The sequence below is a fragment of the Oncorhynchus kisutch genome, linkage group LG28, assembly GCF_002021735.2.
Source record: "Oncorhynchus kisutch isolate 150728-3 linkage group LG28, Okis_V2, whole genome shotgun sequence".
Taxonomy (NCBI): Eukaryota; Metazoa; Chordata; class Actinopteri; order Salmoniformes; family Salmonidae; genus Oncorhynchus; species Oncorhynchus kisutch.
The window spans coordinates 23029808-23056200 of NC_034201.2; the positions used below are offsets into that span (position 1 = coordinate 23029808).

General features: G+C 43.1%; 1 protein-coding gene across 2 annotated transcripts in view; it reads left to right on the plus strand.

The window, feature by feature from the left end:
* Positions 1 to 24720, plus strand: part of trpv1 (transient receptor potential cation channel, subfamily V, member 1) — a 33717-nt gene extending 8997 nt beyond the window's left edge. Inside the window, exons 1-17 of one of the 2 annotated variants that reach the window (XM_020464740.2) lie at positions 241 to 493; positions 2333 to 2578; positions 2875 to 3032; positions 3748 to 3900; positions 4079 to 4216; positions 4483 to 4781; positions 6379 to 6555; positions 8379 to 8534; positions 9388 to 9483; positions 9774 to 9844; positions 10262 to 10427; positions 10734 to 10800; positions 16959 to 17160; positions 22140 to 22284; positions 22424 to 22548; positions 22975 to 23093; positions 24253 to 24717. In XM_020464740.2, the coding sequence (XP_020320329.1) occupies positions 2355 to 2578; positions 2875 to 3032; positions 3748 to 3900; positions 4079 to 4216; positions 4483 to 4781; positions 6379 to 6555; positions 8379 to 8534; positions 9388 to 9483; positions 9774 to 9844; positions 10262 to 10427; positions 10734 to 10800; positions 16959 to 17160; positions 22140 to 22284; positions 22424 to 22548; positions 22975 to 23093; positions 24253 to 24371 (2415 nt within the window). In that variant the 5' untranslated portion in view covers positions 241 to 493; positions 2333 to 2354 and the 3' untranslated portion in view covers positions 24372 to 24717. Of the gene's footprint in view, positions 1 to 240; positions 494 to 2332; positions 2579 to 2874; positions 3033 to 3747; positions 3901 to 4078; positions 4217 to 4482; positions 4782 to 6378; positions 6556 to 8378; positions 8535 to 9387; positions 9484 to 9773; positions 9845 to 10261; positions 10428 to 10733; positions 10801 to 16958; positions 17161 to 22139; positions 22285 to 22423; positions 22549 to 22974; positions 23094 to 24252 lie in introns of those variants that run through there. The other variant, XM_020464739.2, reaches the window with a different exon arrangement.
* The last annotated feature ends 1673 nt before the right edge of the window (positions 24721 to 26393 follow it).

Genomic DNA, 26393 nt, shown 5'->3' on the forward strand with positions numbered 1-26393 from the left:
CACATGTACATTAAAACAGTTATTTGTCAACATTCATAAGAATAAGCTAAGATCCTTTGTGCATCTCCTGGTCACTATATCATTGCTGTCTCAGCAGTGCAACAGAGGCTGGGTCAATACCACCAAGGCTCAGCCATGTAGCCTTTTAAGCTCTCAGAGCAGAGCTCTCTCTGGTGGTAATGTACTCTGAAACTCCCAGGGGATGGCCTCTACCTATCTTTCTGCATCAGGCTCTCTCTCCGCTCTCCAACATCATCCCCATCGCATTATCCATAGCATCCCTCTCTACTACTCACAGTAGTAGAGAGTAAGATTCAAACACACACACACGCTCTGTGTATAGAGGTTGATTTGTCATGCGGTTGTGCATTTAAGGTGTTTATTTAATACACGGATGATATGATAGACAAAGACATAAGAGAAAATGTGATCCAGCAGAATACTCTGTGAAATTGTCTTCATACATACATGGAAGGAATTCATTCATCTCTGTGTAAGTACAGTTATCTGTATGTTAGACCTTCAGGTCCCAGATGGCTTCATGTCCATGTTTGAATTATTGAATCATAAGCAGGTGTTGATGATGGCTTTGCATTTGCTTTGTTTGTGTGGGAAAGGTTCAGTTATTCTATTGCCATAACTGAATTCACTCCAAACTGTAAACATTCAGTCCAGTCAACATGTCGTGAATGAGCTCACTGTGAGAAACTGTACTGTAGAGCAGGCTACTAATAGAAACCATGAATATAACCAAATCACAATTGCTCACTGTTGGGTTTTATATTTTTGCATGCAATTTATTAGTTAGATGTGTCTGAAACTGGGATTCTAACATTTTTTGTTTTCATGATGATCCATGATGTCTTTGTCTAGTTGTTTTTTAACAAGATCTGCACAGGAGGACAATCCAAATGTACACGGTTACATAAAGACTGTATCAGAGCAGAATAAGACAAGCACAACAATTAGATTATTCAGCTTGAGTTTCAGCTATACTGTAGTTAATGTGAAAATATTAAATTAGGATAAGAAAAACAATAATGTGTTTAAATGAGGAACAGACTATACGTTGTGGTGAGAGAGAGCTCATCGTTGATGTGCTACAGTTGGTAGACACTGTGGTTTTGTTTTTTTTGTAAGTAGGGAGGGGTTGGCAATCATATGACACCGCATCAGAAAATAGCCTTTCTTCTCTGAGAGGAAGAAGCCATGTTGAGCCCCAGGGTTAGATGAGTAGATGAGGATCTATAATGTACATCAAGTGACAGCAAAATGGCCACCAATTATGCATACAGACATTATCTCATAGAGTGGATAAGAGTCAATGTTCACGTGCTGCACATTGTTTTATGTGCTCACTGTTTTACACTGAGCGTGTGTTGTGCCATGCAAATGGACCTGAAGTACACATTACACTCATTTTTTTTTACAGTAATGGATCAGCAGAATAACAATATGTTTAAAAAAAAAACGTGACTAATGTTGAGCCTTAGATGATTTGCTTTCACAATGCTGTATTCCCTAGTAACACAGTTCTGTATTATTTCATTAATTTGTCAAGGGTATCATAAACCAAATTATTTGATGAGAATGAGATGGATCTAGATGTGCTGGGTTATAAATGGGGATGTGTTTGAATCATGGTCCCTTTCTGCTGTTCCACACATGTTGTTCTCCTCATGGTAGGCAGAGATCTTCAGAGTTTCACTCTGAGTCATTGTCAAACCTCTTCCTCTTTTCTAGGGCATCTACAGGGAAATAACAAAACAATTGGTTTCTCATGCCATCCTTTTTCTGAGAAATAATTTAAATCCCCAGAATAATGATTCATTCTGATCAGCTTAGCTTGAAGAGAAATGTGATTATTTACAACGTGTCTCAGTAATGGGTGTCCTAATTTTCAGCTGAACTGTCTGGGAATGTTTTGTCAGTTATTTAAGTAAAGAAAGGGTTCCAGGCCTGGATAGAGTTTTGTATTAGCTACAGTTGTCATGAGGAAGTGCTAATAAATAACCATCTTTGTTAGTCATCTGGGGGTGAAACATCACATGTCTAAAAGCTGGTGTATTTTGAGGTCAGCTCTCTTATTATGTTTCAGAGAATCTCGATAAATTGAAGAAATTGTCAAGTTAATGTCTAGTTATTCAAATGTGTATGACCAAACAATATTTAATCATGCCAAAACTCAGAAAGATAACCATGAATGCAGTCCCTCACTGCAGAAAAATTAAATAAAATTAGAATTTGTCAATCCTCTCATGCGATTTATAATATACTGAACATACTGTATTTACATGACTGTGATGTGTTATCATTGTAACTCCTCCTCTAGACCACCAGTCTGAGGAGTCATTATGAGCAAGTCAAAGGGCCCAGAGTACCCTTCCTTCTCTCTGGAGACGGATGACAGGACAGATGATGAGAGGGCACAGAGCAGACAGGTGAAGAAGCCTGACCGGCTGGTGTCTGCCCTAGGCTTAGGCAGTTCGGGGGGGCCCAAAGCCCCCATGGACTCAGACTACCAGGATGAGCTGGAGGAGGCCGCTCCCAAGATTAGATTCAATCTCAATTTTGACAAGTGAGACAACGCATTCACAAAATATAATAACACATTCTGTACAGTATGGCGACAAATGGTGTTTAATGCCTGATTGTAGGGCTAAGTCACACTAATAACAGTCTTAATACTGTTTGAGAAAATACAGATGTCTTCCCTCAGGGAGGACATTTTTTTAATCAGAAGTTAATTTACAATATAACATGAGAGTAAGGTCTTTGTTTTGAAGCCCTTTTGGGAAAGACCATTAGTTTTTTGTTTTCCAATTGAAGAAGAAATGCTTTCCCAATACTAAAGTCTAACATTTTTCTTTGTAGAGAAGTACGATGTTTGGAGGAGAACAAAGAGGACAGGGACAGCAAGAGGTTTGACATCAAGAGGCTGTTTGAGGCCGTGTCCACTGGTGATGTCATGAAGCTGGAGGGGCTGCATCAGTACTTGCATCTGTCCATGAAAAAGCTCTCCAACACTGAGTGTGAGGGGGACTATGCATTACAGTATATAGTATTGTATAATTATAGCATTTTAGGGTACCACTTTACATTACAGTGCTATTATTGCTGTGTAACTACTTGTGTTATTACAGCGTAATGAGTATTGTAAACTAACCCCAACCCTAGCTTGATGTCCACACCCTGGCTCAACCCAAAACCTACCCATTAACCTAACCCTACCTTCATGTCCACACCCCACCCAGCTAAACCCTAACTCTAGCCATTACCCTAACCATAGATGCATGTCCACACCCCGGTTCAACCTTAATAACCCTAGCTTCATGTCCACACCCCAGTTAAACCCTAACTCTAGCATCATCCTAACGTTAACTTCATGTCCACACCCCAGGTAAACCCTAACTCTAGCATCATCCTAACGTTAACTTCATGTCCACACCCCAGTTAAACCCTAACTCTAGCATCATCCTAACGTTAACTTCATGTCCACACCCCAGTTAAACCCTAACTCTAGCATCATCCTAACGTTAACTTCATGTCCACACCCCAGTTAAACCCTAACTCTAGCATCAATCCTAACTTTAACTTCATGTCCACATCCCAGCTCAACTCTAACCCTAACCTCAACCCTACCCCTAACCCTAGAGTGGTAATGCATTGTACCTATAGCTTTAATACTAACGCTGACCCTCAAGTGTATTATTTTATACCCCATTCTTTCACATCTTGCTCTCCTAGATCAATCGTATGGTAAAAACGTCCTGCTGAAGGCTCTACTGAATCTGAGGAATGGCAGAAATAACACAATTGAATATCTCCTTGACATCTCAGAGAAGATGGGGGACATCAAAGAATTAGTAAATGCTGCATACACAGACAGCTATTACAAAGGTGAACTGTCATATAACCAGAATCATCATTACTTGCTGTTGTTCATCTATTCCACACATGTCTCTGACAACTCAGTTTTATATACACAGCCCTCGACATATCAAAACAGTCATGTAACTGTATATGTCAGGCCATGCATGTTATGATATTCTATCCTTTCTATCTACGGATCAAATAGGTCAAACAGCCCTTCATATTGCCATTGAGAGAAGGAGCACCTATTTTGTTGAGCTATTGATCAAGAAAGGAGCAAACGTCCATGCCAAAGCCTGTGGGAAATTCTTCCAGCTCAATGATGGACCCAGCTTCTACTTTGGTGAGTGTGTCAGTATCACTGAGCCTTGAACAGTATCCTCCTCTGGTAGGTTTGACAACAGACTCTTCTACTTGTCAGGCGTCTAGTCATCCCTCAGGGAATATTCATTCCCTTCTTTATGACTAAGGGAATTTTAATAAAGTGTTTTATGAAGCTTTATTTAAATTTGATTTACATATCCAGAAAATATTTCCAACAAGGTTGTCACTGTTGTGGTGGTTAGGGTAATAGAAAGGACATTGAATTGAGGGAAAATGTGATTCTAGGTGAGCTACCTCTGTCCCTGGCTGCGTGCACCAACCAGCCTGAGGTGGTGGACTTTCTGCTGGAGAATGACTACCAGAGAGTGGATGTGAGGGAGAGTGATTCTCTGGGTAACATGGTGTTGCATGCCCTGGTGGTGTTGGCTGATAACACACCAGAGAACACTGACTTCATCACCTCTATGTACGACCACATCCTCACAACAGCTGCCCGCCTCCACCCCAAATGGAGGCTGGAGGACATCGAGAACAACCAGGGCCTGACAACTATAAAACTGGCTGCCAAGACTGGCAAGATCGGGGTAAGGGAGAAGTCCTGTTGTTCCTGTTAGACGTACGCATTTTTCTTTCATACAGTGCATCCAGAAAAAATCAGACCCCTTGACTTTTTACACATTTTGTTATGTTACAGCCCTATTCTAAAATTGATTGAATAAATGTTTTTCCTCATCAATCTACACTCTATACCCCATAATGACAAAGCAACAGGTTTTTAGAAATGTTGCAAATTTATTACAAATTTTAAAAATAAATACCTTATTTACATAACTATTCAGACCCTTTGCTATGAGACTCGAAATTGAGCTCAGGTGCATCCTGTTTCCATTGATCATCCTTGAGCTGTTTCTACAACTTGATTGGAGTCCACCTGTGGTAAATTCAATTGATTGGACATGATTTTGAAAGGCACATACCTGTCTATATAAGGTCCCAAGCCATGAGGTCGAAAGAATTGTCCGTAGAGCTCCGAGACAGGATGCTGTCAAGGCACAGATCTGGGGAAGGGTACCCAAACATTTCTGCAGCATTGAAGGCCCCAAGTACAAAGTAGACTCCTTCATTCTTAAATGGAACAAGTTTGGAACCACTAAGATTCTTCCTAGAGCTGGCCGCTTAGCCAAACTGAGCAATCGGGGGAGAAGGCCCTTGGTCAGGGAGGTGACCAAGAACCCAATGGTCACTCTGACAGAGCTCCAGAGTTCATCTGTGGAGATGGGAGAACCTTCCAGCAGGACAACCATCTCTGCAGCACCTTTATGGTAGAGTGGCCAGACGGAAGGCACTCCTCAGTAAAAGGCACATGACAGCCCACTTGGAGTTTGCCAAAAGGCACCTAAAGAAACTCAGAACCTGAGAAACAAGATTCTCTGGTCTGATGAAACCAAGCATGGTGGTGGCAGCGTCATGCAGTGGGGATGTTTTTCAGCATCAGGGACTGGTAGACTAGTCAGAATCACGGGAAAGATGAAAGGAACAAAGTACAGAGATCCTTGATGGAAACCTGTTCCAGAGTGCTCAGAACCTCAGACTGGGGCAAAGGTTCATCTTCCAACAGGACAACAACTCTAAGCACACAGCCAAGACAATGCCGGAGTGGCTTCGGGACAAGTCTTTGAATGTCCTTGGGTGGCCCAGCCAGAGCCTGAACTTGAACCCGATCTCTGGAGAGACCTGAAAATAGCAGTGTACCGATGCTCCCCATTCAACCTGACAAAGCTTGAGAGGATCTGCAGAGAAGAATGGGGGAAACTCCCCAAAAACAGGTATGCCAAGCTTGTAGCGGTATACCCCAGAAGATTTGAGGCTGTAATCGCTGCCAAAGGTGTTTCAAAGTACTGAGTAAAGTGTCTGAATACTTATGTCTATTTCAGTTTTAAATTTTTTATAAATGTACAAACATTTCTAAAACCCTGTTTTTGCTTTGTCATTATCGGGTATTTTGTGTAGACGGATGAGGGGAAAAAAACAATTTAATACATTTTAGAATAAGGCTCTAACATAACAAAATGTGGAAAAAGTCAAAAGGTCTGAATACTTTCCGAATGTACTGTATGTGTTTATCATAATGTGCTACATCCTTCCATTATGTGTAAACCAATTGTTTTATTCCTCATCTAGCTGTTTAAGCACATGATGCATCGTGAGTTCCAGGAGAGGGAGACCAGAAACCTGTCCCGTAAATTCACTGAGTGGGTTTACGGACCCGTCCACTCCTCCCTGTATGACCTTGACTCACTGGACTCCTACGAGAAGAACTCTGTCCTGGAGATCATCGTTTACAGCAGTGACATTCCTGTGAGTCACATTTATATCAAAATGATCAAATCATAAGCCCCTTTATACCTGGTGCTATCATGCATCCTTTGTCCTAATCTTGGCCACATTCTGATTGTGCCCAGATTTTCAGACATTCGTCTACACATCTATCCACTGCGTTGTGACCAAATTTGCGGATCCCTCCCTCTATGCAAATTATTTGAGAGGTATTCTTTTTAAATAACATTTATTTATTTTAAGACACATTTTGATGGCCTGAGTTAATGGTACCACCTGTCAATGATTTTAGAGGGCTGGATAATGATAATTTAAATGCTTTCACTTTCCAGATCCAGCTACACTTCCAGACACAATGCATGCCTGACTACCTCTGGTGGTCAGGAAGATCAGATCACAATCACATCAAAATGCATCTTTTATTTATTTTTGTACATTTTCTTTGATCTTTTATAAACAATACAAAACATTCACATACAAATGACAACATCGTACAAACATCAACTACATCACACCTGCCCCGACCCACTAGCACACACCCCCATCTCCAGCGCCCCATCACTCTGTTTCTCTCCATAGCGCACTCACTTTCAATTTTTAGATAGTAAAGCGTTTGACCTTTCCACTGTGTTAACGATGAACGATTGCTTGATTTACAGTTTTTACGATATGTTTTTTTAAAGATGATTGACGAGTAAAGTATCGTCCAACCCATCGGGTATCTCACTGCACCCCCTCTTATGCCATGTCTTGAAATATGCAGATTTACAGATTAAAAGTACATTTACATTGTAATACTTCTGAAAGCCAACTTTATAACTCCGCCCATAACTTTTGGACTTTATAACATTCCAAGAAGGCATGGATTATTGAGTCATTATTAGTTTTACACTTCAGACATGACTCTGCCGTTGTGCTGCAGAATTTGTGAATTTCGTCTCAATATTATTCTATAAATGTATTTATACTGGATTAAGTGTACATTTTCGTTAACTGTAATATTGTTTAATTATGGTCCAACATTCCCTCCATCTTGTGCCAACGTCAGTTATTTATTTTTAAGTCTGGGTTCCAATAGTTTATACTTTTTTTTTCTAAGAGATTGTCAGCTGGATAGACTCTCTGCAAGGTTTTGTATAGCTTACCTATCATATGAGTATCCTTTTCTGACTCAGATAGGATTTCCTCAAGATTGATCTGATATCCAAAAGATTTTGAATCAAAATTTTGTGATCGAAAACATTTAAGTTGCATGTATTTGACAATATTGCTTTTCAGAATTACCAAGTCATTTACAGTTTCTATGCCTTTAGTTTTTACATGTGGACCAATTTATCGGTGAATTCTGATAAGCTGTCCAAGGATTGGTCCATAAAGTTGTGTTTTTAGAGAGTGATATTCGTTCTTGTAGAATACATTTAATTTTCTTCCAACTCTGAAGTTATTAATATTCTTAGCTTTATCCTTTGAAAATAGACACGTAAAAAGATTCTGGATATGAGCATCTTAACAGTCTACACCTGTCTAAAGAATATGGGCACACTCAGAATGGGTCCATGCTATCTGATAGCATTGACTAATCAGAATGTGGACAACATTAGGAAGGACACATGTTAGCACCAGGTATAAATGGGGCTCTAGATGCCATTTCCTGCTGTTGTGCCCTTGAGCAAGGCACTTAACATCTAAACTGCTCCATGAGTTCTGCACTGTGGTTAACCCTGTGCAGCTATTCTCCAACCTCTCTGTGAATCTGTGTCTCTAAAGAGAGAAAGACTAAAATATAGATATACTAGCATAAAAGTGTGGCTATATTATATCAATATTATAAAATATCATTTCAGAATCGCCATGAGATGCTGCAGATTGAGCCTCTGAACAGGCTACTGGAGGAGAAGTGGGACAAGTTTGCTGCTCGGATGTTTTTCTTAAACTTCATGGTTTACCTGGTTTACCTCTCCGTCTTCACTGCTGTCGCCTACTACAGGAAGAAAGGAACGGTGAGGTCTTTGCATTATCACAATAAGCTACCTTATTCTAGCCTGGTTGGTCCCAGAGCAATTAAGTTTGGATCCATGCAAAAATCATTCAGATATAGAGGAGATCAAATTATTATTTATGAATTGTTTATTGTCACATACAGGTGCAGTGAAATGTGGTGTTTTACAGGGTCAGCCATAGTAGTACGGTGTCCTTGGAGCAAATTAGGGTTAAATGCCTTGCTCAAGGACACATCGACAGATTTGTCACCTTGATGGCCCAGGTATTAGCAGCATACCATCCTGCATCCCACTGTTGGCTTGCTTCTGAAGTTAAGCAGGGTTGGTTGTGGTCAGTCCCTGGATAGGAGACCTGATACTGCATACATGCCTTTCCTCTAGTCTAAACAAATATCCCAATGCCCCAGGGCAGTGATTTGGGACATTGCACTGTGTAGGGTGCTGTCTTTTGAATGGGACATAAAACAGGTGTCCTGACTCTCTGTGGTCACTAAAGATCCCATGGCACTTATTGTAAGAGTAGGGGTGTTAACCCCGGTGTCCTGGCTAAATTCCCACTCTGGCCACCTAAATATCACATCATGGTCACCTAATCATCCCCAGCTTACAATTGGCTCATTCATCCTCCTCTCCCCTGTAACCATTCCCCAGATCGTTGCTGTAAATGAGAATGTGTTCTCAGTCAACTTACATAGTAAAATAAGGGTTAAATTAAAATCTAAAATCTAAAATCTAAACCAGCAACCTTTTGGTTACTTGGCCAACACTCTAACCACTAGGCTGGCTACCTGCTGTCCAAAGACAGTTATTTTAATTTTCAGCTTAATTTCTTCTCTCACCCTCTGATATCCAGCCACCTTTTACTCTGGAACATACCAGACAGGAGTACCTGCGACTCGCCGGTCAGCTTTTTATAACTGTGGGAGCCTTCTATTTCTTCATAAGAGGGGTATGTGTGATGTGCTTTGATTATATGAACATTAAGGCCAGGATTCAATCGATTCGCGCTAGATCCATGTTATAGCGCTGTTGACACTTAAAGGCATTTTCTAATTGAGCTGACACCTGCAGCGTTTACCTTGAACTCTATCTCCATTAACGCGGTAAGATTGCCTTTAAAAGCTGTGTTGTCTGCAAGCGCGATTGGATTGAATCCCGGCCTAAATGTTTGAAATATAATTTAACAAAACTGTATTCAAAAGTGTGGTTGATCAAATGTTTTTCTTTTTCTATCCCAAGATATTAGACTTGAAGAGGAAACGTCCAAGCCTGGACACTTTGCTGATTGACGGATACAGTGAAATCCTTTTGTGAGTCGTACAAAATCTCTCTCCACACGCACTAATTATTTGATAGATTATGTATCACCTGCCCCTGCATACTTAAGCAATAACTAAGGGATGAGAAGAACTTCTAATAAGGACAACGCCACATCTTTCAGAATGCCTTGCAAGCTTGTGGGCTAGACCCACACACTCCTACTGGTACACCCTGTATAATAACATGCTTAAGTCAGAGCGGTCCAACGCAGTACTAGTCTATCTTTGATCCTGACATCTTAGGATACATTTTTCTAAGCCATGTTGATAATGTTTCTTGGCAGCTCTATGCATGTGTGTGTAGGAAGTTTGGGTTTCACTAGTGTCAGAGGTTATCTCTCTGTGATTCCAACTCTCTTCCGCAGTGAGTTGATGCAACGCTTGACTTTAACTTGCCTTTGTGTGTAGTTTTCTGCAGGCGATCTTCTTCCTGGCCTCCTCAGTGCTGTACTGCTGTGGTAGGGAGGAGTACCTGGGTTTTTTTGTGCTGTGTCTGGCTCTCAGCTGGGTCAACCTGCTCTACTTCTCCAGGGGATACAGACACATGGGCATCTACAGTGTCATGATACAGAAGGTACACTGGATACCAGGGCATGTTTTCACAAAGAGTCTCTGAGTAGGAGTGTTGAAATAGGAACACTTGCCTTTTAGAACACAATGAATACAATTCTATGGAGAGAGGGGACCTGATCCTAGATCAGCACTCCTGCACTGAGACTCTAGAATTCAGTCCCTTTGACACTCTTACAGAGAAGCTACAGGATTCATTGCCACAGGGTATCTACCATTGGAACAACATTGCTGTTATGACCGAGCTGTAGTTATAATCCACAGTTCATTTGATACTCTCATTCTTACTCTCTTTTTTTCCCCTTTGTAGATGATCCTATGTGATATCTTGCGCTTTCTCTTTGTCTACGTTACCTTCCTCTTTGGGTTTTCAGCAGGTATTTCAACTCTCCTCTGTCACTTTTGCACGCAGGGACACAAACATAGCCTGTCAGTGGCTCATGAATTCAAAATGTATTTGTTTATTCTTCCAACATTTGAGAGAATATAAGCAAACAATATGATTTATTTATATATATATCAATTATATATTTATATATATATATATATATATATATATATATATATATATATATATATATATATATATACACTAACGTTTAAACGTTTAGGGTCACTTAGAAATGTCCTTGTTTTTGAAAGAAAAGCACATTTGTTGTCCATTAAAATAACATCAAATTGATCAGAAATAGTGTGTAGACATTGTTAATGTTGTAAATGACTATTGTAGCTGGAAACGGCAGATTTTTTATGAAATATCTACGTAGGCATAAAGAGGCCCATTATCAGCAAACATCATTCCTGTGTTCCAATGGCACATTGTGTTAGCTAATCCACGTTTATCATTTTAAAAGGCTAATTGATCATTAGAAAACCCTTTTGCAATTATGTTAGCACAACTGAAAACTGTTGTTCTGATTAAAGAAGCAATAAAACTGGCCTTCTTTAGGCCTTCTTTAGACAAGTTGAGTATCTGGAGACTCAGCCTTTGTGGGTTCGATTACAGGATGAAAATGGCCAGAAACAAATAACTTTCTTCTGAAACTCATCAATCTATACTTGCTCTGAGAAATAAAGGCCATTCCATGCGAGAAATTGCCAAGAAACTGAAGATCTCATACAATGCCGTGTACTACTCTTTTCACAGAACAGCGCAAACTGGCCCTAACCAGAATAGAAAGAGGAGTGGGAGGCCCCGGTGCACAACTGAGCAAGAGGACAAGTACATTAGTGTCTAGTTTGTCCTAAACTTGCAGCTTCATTAAATAGTACCTGCAAAACACCAGTCTCAACATCAACAGTAAGGAGGCGACTCATGGATGCTGGCCTTCTAGGCAGAGTTGCAAAGAAAAATAGGTATCTCTGACTGGCCAATAAAAATTAAATATTAAGATGGGCAAAAGAACACAGACAGTGGACAGAGGTACTCTCAGAATCAGAACAACAGTTTTCAGCTGTGCTAACATAATTGCAAAAGTTAATTAGCCTTTTAAAATGATCAACTTAGATTAGCTAACACAACGTGCCATTGGATCACAGGAGTGATGGTTGCTGATAACGGGCCTCTGTACGCCTATGTAGATATTCCATTAAAAATCAGCCGCTTCCAGCTACAATAGTCATTTACAACATTAACAATGTCTACACTGTATTTCTGATCAATTGGATGTTATTTTAATGGACAAAAAAATGGCTTTTCTTTCAAAAACAAGGACATTTCTAAGTGACCCCAAACTTTTGAATGGTAGGGTATATTTACAATAGCTGTCAAAAGTTTGGACACACCTACTAATTCAAGGGTTTTTCTTAATTTTTTACTATTTCCTACATTGTAGAATAATAGTGAAGACATCAAAACTATGAAATAACACATATGGAATCATGTACTAACCAAACAGTGTTAATTAACAAATATTCTTCAAAGTAGCCACCCTTTGCGCACGCTTGGCATTCTCTCAACCAGCTTCACCTGGAATGCTTTTCCAACAGTCTTGAAGGAGTTCCCACATATGCTGAGCACTTGTTGGCTGCTTTTCCTTTCACTCTGCTGTCCAACTCATCCCAAACATTCTAATCTGGGTTGAGGTTGGGTGATTGTGGAGGCCAGGTCATCTGACGCAGCACTCCATCACACTCCTTCTAGGTATAATAGCCCTTACACAGCCTGGAGGTGTGTTGGGTCATTGTCCTGTTGAAAAACAAATGATAGTCCCACTAAGCGCAAACCAGATGGGATGGCGTATCGCTGCAGAATGCTGTGGTAGGCATGCTGGTTAAGTGTGCCTTGAATTCTAAATAAATCAGACAATGTAACCAACAAAGCACCCCTACACCATGACACCTCCTCCTCCATGCATTACGGTGGGAACCACACATGCCGAAATCATCCCTTCACCTACTCTGCGTCTCACAAAGACACGGCGGTTGGAACCAAATATCTCAAATTTGGAGTCATCAGACCAAAGGACATATTTCCATTGGTCTAATGTCCATTGCTCATGTTTCTTGGCCCAAGCAAGTCTGTTCTTATTATTGGTGTCCTTTAGTAGTGGTTTCTTTGCAGCGATTCAACCATGGTCGGATTCACGCAGTCTTCTCTGAACAGTTGATGTTGAGATGTGTCTGTTACTTGAACTCTGTGAAGCATTTATTTGGGTTGCAATTTCTGAGGTGCAGTTAACTCTAATGAACTTATTCTCTGCAGTAGAGGTAACTCTGGGTATTCCTTTCCTGTGGCGATCCTCGTGAGAGCCAATTTGATCATAGCGCTTGATGGTTTTGCTACTGCAAAGTTCTTGAAATGTTCCGGATTGACTGACCTTCATGTCTTAAAGTAATGATGGATTATGGTTTCTCTTTGATTATTTGAGCTGTTTGTTTGCCCTAATATGGACGTGGTCTTTTACCAAATAGGGCTATCTTCTGTATACCACCCCTACCTTGTCACAGCACAACTGATTGGCTCAAATGCATTAAGAAGGAAAGAAATTCCACAAATGAACTTTTAACAAGGCACACCTCTAAATTGAAATGCATTCCAGGTGACTACCTCATGAACCTGGTTGAGAGAATACCAAGAGTGTGCAAAGCTCTTGTTAAGATGGTGCCGAAGAGGATGGGTGATGTTTTACATGCCGTAACCAATTGTGCTATTTTGTTTGCTTTTTTGCATTGTTTGTAACTTAGTTTTTTACTTATTTTGTACATAATGTTGCTGCTACTGTCTCTTATGCCCCAAAATAACTTCTGGACATCAGAACTGGGAATACTCACCATGAACTGGAAGAAGCTTTTTGCTTTGAGTCCGCCGAAAAATATAAACTGCTCTCCCGGCAATAGGCCCAGATCCACGTCATTTGTGGAGAAAAGACAGAGGAAAAGAGGACGCAGATCGGGCTGCCTTTTGAGAATCCGTAGGCGAGCGAGTAAACTCCCACATCCATCAATTCTACTTCCTAACATGCAATCATTGGAAAATAAAATTGATGACCTACGATTACGATTATCCTACCAACGGGGACATTAAGAACTGTGTTTCACCGAGTCGTGGCTGAACGACGACAAGGATAATATAGAGCTGGAGGGATTTTCAATGCACCGGCAGCACAGAGACGTGCGCGACGTCTAATATTAAAGAAGTCTCGAGGTATTGCTCGCCTTAGGCAGAGTACCTTAAGATAAGCTGTAGACCACACTATCTACCAAGAGAGTTCTCATCTATATTATTCGTAGCCATCTATTTACCACCACAGACCGATGCTGGCACTAACACCGCACTCAACCAATTCCATAAGGCCATAAGCAAACAAGCAAATGCTCACCCAGAAGCAGCGCTCCTAGTGGCCGGAGATTTTAATGCAGGCAAACTTAAATCAGTTTTACCAAATTTATTACCAGCATGTCACATGTGCAACACCTTTATTCCACACAGAATGCATACAAAGCTATACCCCACACTCCATTTGGCAAATCTGACCATAATTCTTTCCTCCTGATTCCTGCTTACAAGCAAAAACTAAAGCAGGAAGTACCAGTGACTCGCTCAATACGGAAGTGGTCAGACGACGCGCATGCTATGCTACAGGACTGTTTAGCTAGCACAGACTGGAATATGTTCCGGGATTTATCCAATGGCATTGAGGAGTATACCACCTCAGTCACCGGCTTCATCAATAAGTGCATCGACGACGACGTTGTCCTCACAGTGACCGTACGTACATATCCCAACCAGAAGCCATGGATTACAGGCATCATCCGCATTGATCTAAAGGCTAGAGCTGCTGCTTTCAAGGAGAGGGACACTAATCCGGACGCCTATAAGAAATCCTGCTATGCCCTCAGACGAATCATCAAACAAGCAAAGCGCCAAAACAGGATTAAGATCGAATCCTACTACACCAGCTCTGACGCTCGTTTGATGTGGCAGGTCTTGAAAACTATTACGGACTACACACGGAAACCCAGACGCGGGCTGCCCAGTGACGCGAGCCTACCAGATGAGTTAAATGCCTTTTATGCTCGCTTCGAGGCAAGCAACACTGAAGCATGCACGAGAGCACCAGCTGTTCTGGATGACTGTGTGATTACGCTCTCGGTAGCCGATGTGAGCAAGACCTTTAGACAAGTCAACATTCACAAAGACATGGGGCCAGATGGATTACCAGGACATGTACTCAAAGCATGACCGGACCAACTGGCAAGTGTCTTCACTGACATTTTCAAACTCTCCCTGACTGAGTCGGTAATACCTACATGTTTCAAGCAGACCACCATAGTCCCTGTGCCCAAGGAAGCGAAGGTAACCTGCCTAAATTATTACCGCCCTATAGCACTCACGTTGATAGCCATGAACTGCTTTGAAAGGCTGGTCATGGCTCACATCAACAGCATCCTCCCGGATACCGTAGACCCATTCCAATTCGCATACTGCCCCAACAGATCCATAGATGACGCAATCTCAATCGCACTCCACACTGCCCTTTCCCAGCTGGACAAAAGGAACACCTATGTGAGAATGCTGTTCAGTGACTACAGCTCAGCGTTCAACACCATAGTGCCCACAAAGCTCATCACTAAGCTAAGGACCCTGGAACTAAACACCTCCCTCTGCAACTGGATCCTGGACTTCCTGATGGGCCTCCCCCAGGTGGTAAGGTTAGGCAACAACACGTATGACACGCTGATCCTCAACTCTGGGGCCCCTCAGGGATGTGTACTTAGTCCCTTCCTGTACTCCCTGTTCATCCACGACTGCATGGCCAAACATGACTCCAACACCATCACTAAGTTTGCTGACGACACAATAGTGGTAGGCCTGATCACCGACAACAATGAGACAGCCTACATGGAGGAGGTCAGAGAACTGGCAGTGTGGTGCCAGGACAACAACCTCTCCCTCAATGTGAGCAAGACAAAGGAGCTGATTTTGGACTACAGGAAAAGGCGGGCCAAACATCAACAGGGCTGTAATGGAGCGGGTTGAGAGTTTAAAGTTCCTTGGTGTCCACATCACCAACGATCTATCATGGTCCAAACACACCAAGACAGGCACAACAAAATCTTATCCCCCTCAGGAGACTGAAAATATTTAGCATGGGTCCCCATATCCTCCAAAGGTTCTACAGCTGCACCATCGAGAGCATCCTGACTGGTTGCATCACCGCCTGGTATGGCAACTGCTAGGCATCTGACCGTTAAGCGCTACAGAGGGTATTGCTTACAGCCCACTATATCGCTGGGGCCAAGCTTCCTGCAATCCAGGACCTACAGTATATAATAGGGGGTGTCAGAGGAAAGCCCATAAAATTGTCAGAGACACCCAAGTCATAGACTGTTTTCTCTGCTACCGGCCGGTAAGCGGTACCGGAGCGCCAAGTCTAGAACCAAAAGGCTCCTTAACAGCTTCTACCCCAAGCCATAAGACTGCAGAACAATTAATCAAATGGCCCCCGAACTATTTCATTTATCCCCACCTCCATTGTTTTGTACACTACTGCTACTCGCTGTTTATTATCTATGCATAGTCACTTCACCCTACTGTACCTACATGTGAAAATGACCTTTAACCTGTACCCCGCACACTGACTCAGTACCGATACCCCCTGTATATAGCCTCATTGTTATGTTATTGTGTTTCTTTTTATTATTTTTTACTTTTTGTTTATTTGGTAAATATTTTCTTAACTTCTCTTGAACTGCACTGTTGGTTAAGGGCTTGTAAGTAAGCATTTCACGGTAAGTCTACACTTGTATTCGGTGACAAATAAAGTGTGATTAGAAGCTGTCATCAAGCCAAAGGGTGGCTGCTTTGAAGAATCTCAAATATAAAACATATTTTGATTTGTTTAACACTTTTGTGGTTACAGCATGATTCCATATGTGTTGATGTCTTCACTATTATTCTACAATGTAGAAAATAGTAGAAAGAAACAAAAAAACCTTGAATGAGCAGGTGTGTCCAAACTTTTGACTGGTACTGTATGTAAACAAAACTCTGTGAATGGACCGTAGTAAAGCATTCTCTGTCCCTCCACAGCGGTGGTCACTTTGTTGATGGAACCTGAATTGCCAGCCAATAATACAGCACAGCCAAGAAACAGTACAGATGGAAGAGGTCGTACCTTTTTCCTTCCCACTGAGGATTCGTGTATAAAACCCACCTTCAGGAACATCTCTCACACTATCATGGAGCTGTTCAAGTTCACCATCGGCATGGGAGACCTGGAGTTCACAGAGGGGTAATAATTGATTTTCCAGATGCTAAAAGGCTATTTAGATAGACATGTCTAGCACCCACCTGAGTGATGCCAAGACAGCCATTTTTGCTTCCATATACTGTACTAGCTATCATGGTGGGGAAATGGGCAGTTACAGTGCCTTGCGAAAGTATTCGGCCCCCTTGAACTTTGCGACCTTTTGCCACATTTCAGGCTTCAAACATAAAGATATAAAACTGTATTTTTTTGTGAAGAATCAACAACAAGTGGGACACAATCATGAAGTGGAACGACATTTATTGGATATTTCAAACTTTTTTAACAAATCAAAAACTGAAAAATTGGGCGTGCAAAATTATTCAGCCCCCTTAAGTTAATACTTTGTAGCGCCGCTTTTTGCTGCGATTACAGCTGTAAGTCGCTTGGGGTATGTCTCTATCAGTTTTGCACATCGAGAGACTGACATTTTTTCCCATTCCTCCTTGCAAAACAGCTCGAGCTCAGTGAGGTTGGATGGATGGATGGAGAGCATTTGTGAACAGCAGTTTTCAGTTCTTTCCACAGATTCTCGATTGGATTCAGGTCTGGACTTTGACTTGGCCATTCTAACACCTGGATATGTTTATTTTTGAACCATTCCATTGTAAATTTTGCTTTATGTTTTGGATCATTGTCCTGTTGGAAGACAAATCTCTGTCCCAGTCTCACGTCTTTTGCAGACTCCATCAGGTTTTCTTCCAGAATGGTCCTGTATTTGGCTCCATCCATCTTCCCATCAATTTTAACCATCTTCCCTGTCCCTGCTGAAGAAAAGCAGGCCCAAACCATGATGCTGCCACCACCATGTTTGACAGTGGGGATGGTGTGTTCAGGGTGATGGGCTGTGTTGCTTTTACACCAAACATAACATTTTGCATTGTTGCCAAAAAGTTCAATTTTGGTTTCATCTGACCAGAGCACCTTCTTCCACATGTTTGGTGTGTCTCCCAGGTGGCTTGTGGCAAACTTTAAACAACACTTTTTATGGATATCTTTAAGAAATGTCTTTCTTCTTGCCACTCTTCCATAAAGGCCAGATTTGTGCAATATACGACTGATTGTTGTCCTATGGACAGAGTCTCCCACCTCAGCTGTAGATCTCTGCAGTTCATCCAGAGTGATCATGGGCCTCTTGGCTGCATCTCTGATCAGTCTTCTCCTTGTATGAGCTGAAAGTTTAGAGGGACGGCCAGGTCTTGGTAGATTTGCAGTGGTCTGATACTCCTTCCATTTCAATATTATTGCTTGCACAGTGCTCCTTGGGATGTTTAAAGCTTGGGAAATCTTTTTGTATCCAAATCCGGCTTTAAACTTCTTCACAACAGTATCTCGGACCTGCCTGGTGTGTTCCTTGTTCTTCATGATGCTCTCTGCGCTTTTAACGGACCTCTGAGACTATCACAGTGCAGGTGCATGTAACGGCGTTCTTCGTTTGTTGAAAGAGAGTCGGACCGAAATGCAGCGTGGTGGTTACTCATGTTTTTAATGAAAAAAGTGACGGTACATGAAATAACGAATAAATACAAAAACAACAAACGGAACGTGAAACTTATTACAGCCTATCTGGTGAACACTACACAGAGACAGGAACAATCACCCACCAAAGACAAAGTGAAACTCAGGCTACCTAAATACGGTTCCCAATCAGAGGCAACGAGAATCACCTGACAGCTGATCAAGAACCGCCAAGCCTAACTAGACACACCCCTAAACCTAGCAATCCCAAATCCTATAAAACCCCAATACGAAACACAACACGTAAACCCATGTCACACCCTGGCCTGACCAAAATATATAACGAAAACACAAAACACTAAGACCAAGGCGTGACAGAACCCCCCCCCCCCCCCCCCCCCCCCCAAGGTGCGGACTCCCGGACGCACCTCAAAACCATAGGGAGGGTCCGGGTGGGCGTCTGTCATTGGTGGCGGCTCCGGCTCGGGACGTGGACCCCACTTCATTAATGTCCTAGTTCCTCCCCTTCGCGTCCTGGGATAATCCACCCTCGCCGCCGACCATGGCCTAATAGTCCTCACCCAGAACCCCACAGAACTAAGGAGCAGCTCGTGACTGAGGGGCATCTCGTGACTGAGGGGCAGCTCGGGACTGAGGGGCAGCTCGGGACTGAGGGGCAGCTCGGGACTGAGGGGCAGCTCGGGACTGAGGGGCAGCTCGGGACTGAGGGGCAGCTCGGGACTGAGGGGCAGCCCGGAACTGAGGGGAAGCCCAGTACTGAGAGGAAGCCCAGTACTGAGAGGAAGCCCAGTACTGAGATGAAGCTCAGGTAGGTAGTAGGCTCCGGTAGATCCTGGCTGGCTGGAGGATCTGGAAGATTCAGGTTGACTAGCAGATCTGGAAGATTCTGGTTGACTGGCGGATCTAGCTGCTCTATGCAGACTGACAGCTCTGACTGCTCCATGCAGGCTGACAGCTCCTTGCAAACTGACAGCTCCTTGCAAACTGACAGCTCCTTGCAGACTGACAGCTCTGACTGCTCCATGCAGGCTGACAGCTCCTTGCAAACTGACAGCTCTGACTGCTCCATGCAGGCTGACAGCTCCTTGCAAACTGACAGCTCCTTGCAGACTGACAGCTCCCTGCAGACTGGCAACTCCTTGCAGACTGACAGCTCTGACTGCTCCATGCAGGCTGACAGCTCCTTGCAGACTGGCAGCTCCTTGCAGACTGGAAGCTCCTTGCAGACTGGAAGCTCCTTGCAGACTGGAAGCTCCTTGCAGACTGGAAGCTCCTTGCAGACTGACAGCTCCTTGCAGACTGACAGCTCCTTGCAGACTGACAGCTCTTTGCAGACTGGCAGCTCCTTGCAGACTGACAGCTCTGGCTGCTTCATGCAGACTGACAGCTCCTTACAGACTGGCAGCTCCTTGCAGACTGGCAGCTCCTTGCAGACTGGCAGCTCCTTGCAGACTGACAGCTCTGACTGCTCCATGCAGGCTGACAGCTCCTTGCAGACTGACAGCTCCTTGCAGACTGACAGCTCCCTGCAGACTGGCAGCTCCTTGCAGACTGACAGCTCTGACTGCTCCATGCAGACTGACAGCTCTGACTGCTCCATGCAGGCTGAAAGCACCTTGCAGACTGGCAGCTCCTTGCAGACTGACAGCTCCTTGCAGACTGGCAGCTCAGGCTGCTTCAAACAGGCAGGAGGCTCCGGCAGCGCTGTAGAGAGAGAAGGCTCTGATAGCGCTGAATAGGCGGGAGACTCCGACAGCGCAGGAGAGGAGGAAAACGCTGGCTGCGCTGAACAGGCAGGAGACTCCGACAGCGCAGGAGGGAAGGAAGGCTCTGGCTGTGCAGAACAGGCGGGAGACTCTGACAGAGCAGGAGAGGCGAGGCGCACTGTAGGCCTGATGCGTGGTGCGGGCACTGGTGATACTGGAGCGAGGACACGCACAGGAAGCCTGGTGCGGGGAGCTGCTACCGGAGGACTGGTGTGTGGAGGTGGCTCTGGATAGACCGGACCGTGCAGGCGCACTGGAGCTCTTGAGCACCGAGCCTGCCCAAGCTTACCGTGCACTCACTAGCATAACACGGTGCCTGCCCGGTCTCTTTAGCCCACCGGAAAGCACAGGGAGTTTGCGCAGGTCTCCTACCTGGCATAGCCATACTCCCTGTAAGCCCCCCCCAAAATAATTTTTTGGGGTTGTTTCTCGGGCTTCCTTGCCAACCGTGTTCCCTCGTATCGCCGGCTCCTATCTTCTGCAGCCTCTGCTTCCTCCTTGGGGCAGCGATATTCACCAGGCTGAGCCCAGGTCCTCTTCCGTCTAATATCATCTCCCAAGACCAGAAGTCCTTATATCGCTGCTCCTCATGATTAACAGGGAGAGTTGGCTCAGGTCTGACTCCTGACTCTGCCACTCTCTCCCTGAGCCCCCCCCCCCCCCCCCCAATAATTTTTTTGGGGTGACTTTCGGGTTTCGCTCTGCGCCGCCGTGTTTTCCTTTTCGACTCCATTCGTCTATAGCCTTCTTCGCACTGCTCAAGCGAATCCCATGCGGGCTCCTGCACTCTCTCCGGGTCGGCCGCCCACCTGTCGATTTCTTCCCACGTCGTATACTCCATAACGTCCTCCTTTCGCTTTTCCTGCGGTCGCTGCCTGTAACCACGCCGCTCGGTCCGTGTGTGGTGGGTGATTCTGTAACGGCGTTCTTCGTTTGTTGAAAGAGAGTCGGACCGAAATGCAGCGTGGTGGTTACTCATGTTTTTAATGAAAAAAGTGACGGTACATGAAATAACGAATAAATACAAAAACAACAAACGGAACGTGAAACTTATTACAGCCTATCTGGTGAACACTACACAGAGACAGGAACAATCACCCACCAAAGACAAAGCGAAACTCAGGCTACCTAAATACGGTTCCCAATCAGAGGCAACGAGAATCACCTGACAGCTGATCAAGAACCGCTTCAGGCAGCCAAGCCTAACTAGACACACCCCTAAACCTAGCAATCCCAAATCCTATAAAACCCCAATACGAAACACAACACGTAAACCCATGTCACACCCTGGCCTGACCAAAATATATAACGAAAACACAAAACACTAAGACCAAGGCGTGACAGTGCATTTATACGGAGACTTGATTACACACAGGTGGATTGTATTTATCATCATTAGTCATTTAGGTCAACATTGGATCATTCAGAGATCCTCACTGAACTTCTGGAGAGAGTTTGCTGCACTGAAAGTAAAGGGGCTGAATAATTTTGCACGCCCAATTTTTCAGTTTTTGATTTGTTAAAAAAGTTTGAAATATCCAATAAATGTCGTTCCACTTCATGATTGTGTCCCACTTGTTGTTGATTCTTCACAAAAAAATACAGTTTTATATCTTTATGTTTGAAGCCTGAAATGTGGCAAAAGGTCGCAAAGTTCAAGGGGGCCGAATACTTTCGCAAGGCACTGTATTTAGGCAATTAGGAATGTGTTTTTTCTAGGTACCAGTACAAGGAAGTGTTTTACATGCTGCTAATCTCCTACATCGTGCTCACCTACATCCTGCTGCTCAACATGCTCATCGCCCTCATGAGCCGCACTGTGGAGAAGATGTCCCTGGAGAGCACCAGCATCTGGAAATTACAGGTGATCCACCATGGGTTCACTGGCAGACAGACAGATGTACTGACTGACAGGGAAATGGCCCAAAAAAATAATGTGTTGTTTGTTTTTGTGGATAGTTTGATCTTAGCTCATTCATTGTAATGAACACGTGTGTCTACAGCGGGCCCTCACCATCCTGGATCTGGAAAGGAGCCTGCCTCGCTGCTTGAGAAGGAGGCTTCGTTCTGGGGTGGACAAGGACCTGGGGACCAGGGCTGGAGAGAAAGACCGCCGATGGTGCTTCAGGTGGCCAATTTATTTACATACTGTAGATGTTGAATCAATGATGAGAGAATAGATCAAATGAAAAAATTTATCTGACAAAAGTACAAGTGAACATACCTGTACATTCCTATTGGATATCATTCTATAGATTTGATTGCGTCCAATATCAATAGCATGACAATCATTCCCAACACTAACCCATTTCGACAGGAACCCATCATATCAGGAAAATATCATTTAAAGCCCCTCATACAACCCCAGCTGTGTAATTGTACGTCTAGAATTAAATGACTGAATGCACTCCACAGCCGCTGTGCACAGTAGCACCACAGCCTGGTACATGGTGTGCTGCATCATTGATTTGCTTTCTGTGACAGCTGATGGATGTGTCATACACTCAGGGACAGTAATTGGAGCATGTGTCTGTCTATCTGTCTGTCCTCTCAGAGTGGAGGAAGTCAACTGGAACAAATGGAACACCAACCTGGGAATAATCAATGAGGATCCAGGGAGCGGAGATACGGCCAGGCTGTCCCCTACACACAGCAGCAGAACGCTAGGCAGAGGTATAGGCCTAGTGTGTGTGTCCGTTTGTGTGTGTGTTGGGAGAGAGAGAAAAACAATGAGTTTTTGGTTGGAGGCATTTGTACACCTTCTGGATCACATAATATTCTTCTGTCCTAATCAGTACTATTCAAATGTAAGTACACCAATCTAGTACCGAGTCGGACTACCCTTTTCCTCCAGAATTCTTCAGGGCATGGATTCTACAAGGTCTGGCATTCAAACGTTGCTCAATTGGTATCAAGAGACCTAATCTGTGCCAGGAAAATATTCCCTTCACCATTACACCACTGTCACCAGCCTGTACCATTGACACCAGGCAGGATGGGGCCATGGACTCATGCTGCTTACGCCAAATCTTGACTCTGCCATCAGATTGACGCAACAGGAACGGTGATTCGTCTGAACAGGCAATGTTTTTCCACTCCTCAATTGTACAGTGTTGGGGGTCCAGCTTGTTTTTCTCTGATAGAAGTGGAACCTGGTGTGGTCTGCTGCAATAGCCCATCTGTGACAAGAACAGACAAGTTGTTCATTCCGAGATGCCGTTCTGCGCCGTTATTTGCCTATTTGTGGCCCACCTGTTAGCTTGCACGATTCTTGCCATTCATCTTCGACCTCTCTCATCAACAAGCTGTTTTTGCCCACAGGACTGCTGTTGACTGGATGTGTTTCGTTTGTCACACCATACACCATTCTCAGTAAACCCTAGACACTGTTGTGCGTAAAAGTCCCAGGAGGGTGTCCGTTTCTGAGATACTGGAACAGTGTTGTGCCCCTGCCAGAATCCCCCCCTTCTAATTTCCTTAATTTTGTCACTAGAGTCAAATACAGCGACATGGGCAGCAATGAAGAATGTGAAAGGGGGGAGAATTATGTCAGGGGGGAGATTTTCAGCACAACAACGGCACACCTGGCACTAACGATCATACCACGCTCAAAGTCACTTAGGTCACTCTTTTTGCTCATTCAAATGTTCAATCGAACAGTAATGGGATGCCTCGATGCCCGTCTGCCTGCTTTATATAGCGAGCCACGGCCACCATTTTCATGAACGGGGTACCTAATAAACTGGCCACTGAGTGTATATGGACATTAATATACTGTATCAGTCATTTGAGTGCATACAGATGAACATTTCAAACTCCTTTTTCTCTACAGAGAGGAGCTGGCGGGGGTTCCTGGGAAATGTCAGTCGAAGACAACATACACAGCCTCAACAACAAACACAAGTAGAGAGCACAGAGATGTCCTCTCTGTCTCCTCTCAACCATGTCTGAAGTCTGCTCTTGCATCCTCCTGACCTAGATGGTTCTCTTTCTTGCAATGATTGTGATGTTTGGTTGTTTTACCTATGCACAGATTTCATGAAATTGCTAAAATGTATATGTATTCTGGTTTAGTCCTATCGTGTGGTTAATAGGAGGGTAGTGGAGGGTTCTAGCCTCTAGAGGGCAGGTTTAAACAGCCAAAGAAACACATTCACTCCACTGTTATTGTGATTTACAACATTGATTTATTTATACTTCAAGCTGATTGTTATTCTGTTAAATCTATGTGCCCTAAAATGACTGCAATCTGTGTTGAGCAAATCGTAGAGATGAGATCTTAATAAAGGAAATCATTGCAGTAGTGGTCCTTAATCCTCATATGTTTACTTAAAATTTAGCAATAACATAACTGGAAAACTGTATAAATATATGGTTATTTTAACAAACTAATGTATCGACATACTTACCTGGCTACCCAGGCTAATTCCTCAGACCGAAAGCCACACCCACAAAGGTTTGTTTCTTCTCTGCAATGAGTCTGGATTTGACTCTTAGACCTTTATTGAATGCGAACACATTCGGACCGTCTGATTGGTCCCAGAAACCAATGGGTTGGGCCATAAGTATAGTAATAACCAAAAAGATAACGCCAAAGATTTTTATAACTAACCTAAGACAGCCTGTCGTTTCCAAATGGGAGAAAATTAATCATATACTGCTTTGACATAGGATTTAAGGTATTTTGCCTGTAAAAACAATTGAGAAATGTTTATATGACCCTTTTACAAACAAGCCTATTTTTACCATATTCTTGCCTGCATACACCTTTTATACCTCCCGTGTGCATGACGACATGCCAGGGAAGAGTGGTTGTAGTGGTGTGCAGATGAGGGTGGTCATCTATTTTAATAAATCCATTGAGAATATACACCATGAAAAATAAACCCATTATTAATTAGTTTAGGCAGGTCCTAAGAAACACAAGACTAATACAATGTATTTTCAAAAGAATAGAATGGCATATTGAGTTGAATGACTTTATTGATCTATGCAGCCTATATGACTACGGCATGCACATGAAATCAGTTATTTTGTTAAAAAAACTAGACACACAGTCAACACACATATTTTACAGTAGGCTTAGAATTTTATGAAATACAAATATTTTTTCTACACAACTTGCATTATGGCAACAACATGTGGAACCCATCATATAAAAAAGTGAGATTTTGAAACAGAGCCCAAGGCAAGCCCATGCTTTTTTAATCCATGTTTCATCACTTTCCAACCCTCACTCTGCTTTGTTAGGGAGCAGGCATAGGGTCTTACTCTGAATGTATCTTCATACTTTTCAAAAGCATTTCAACACCCTCCCCTCCGTTGGCTTTTGGGGTTGCTTATACATGACCGAGCAGAATAATAGGCCTACACTGAATTTAGGCTACATTATTGCACGGTAAATGTTTCTGATCAGTGATAGATGAGACAACAAATAGATGAGCAAAACCACCTCCACTTTTTTGTCCAGCCAGACAATTAACCAAATATACAGATGGAGATTTAGTGAAACAAAATCACATTGATTGATTATGATAAGTCACAGGCCTTTTGTTGGGAGTAGGCCTCGGCTAGGTTACTAAGCGACCGAATAATCTACTTGTTAATCTACATAACATCCTGGCAAAATGCTCTGATCAGTGCTAATAAATGAGCCAAATAGACAAGATGATAATGAGCACCACTCGCCTCAATTTAGCGAACATTTCCCAGCCTAATATCCAAACAGAGATTCAGTGGAAAAAAAACAGTGACATTGATTTATTAATACACCAAGCTTGTCTCAAAGCAGAGCAAAACGGGGCTGAAATAGTTGACCACACACAGGTAGTTCATTGCTTCTATCAAATGTATTGGATGACTTTGGGGTTTCAATAAGCAACAATTGAATGCCTTCAACTGCATTAGCCTTCTTTATTCCAATATTTTTTGTCATTCAGTGATATTTATTCCCACATTAATTCTTTATGGATC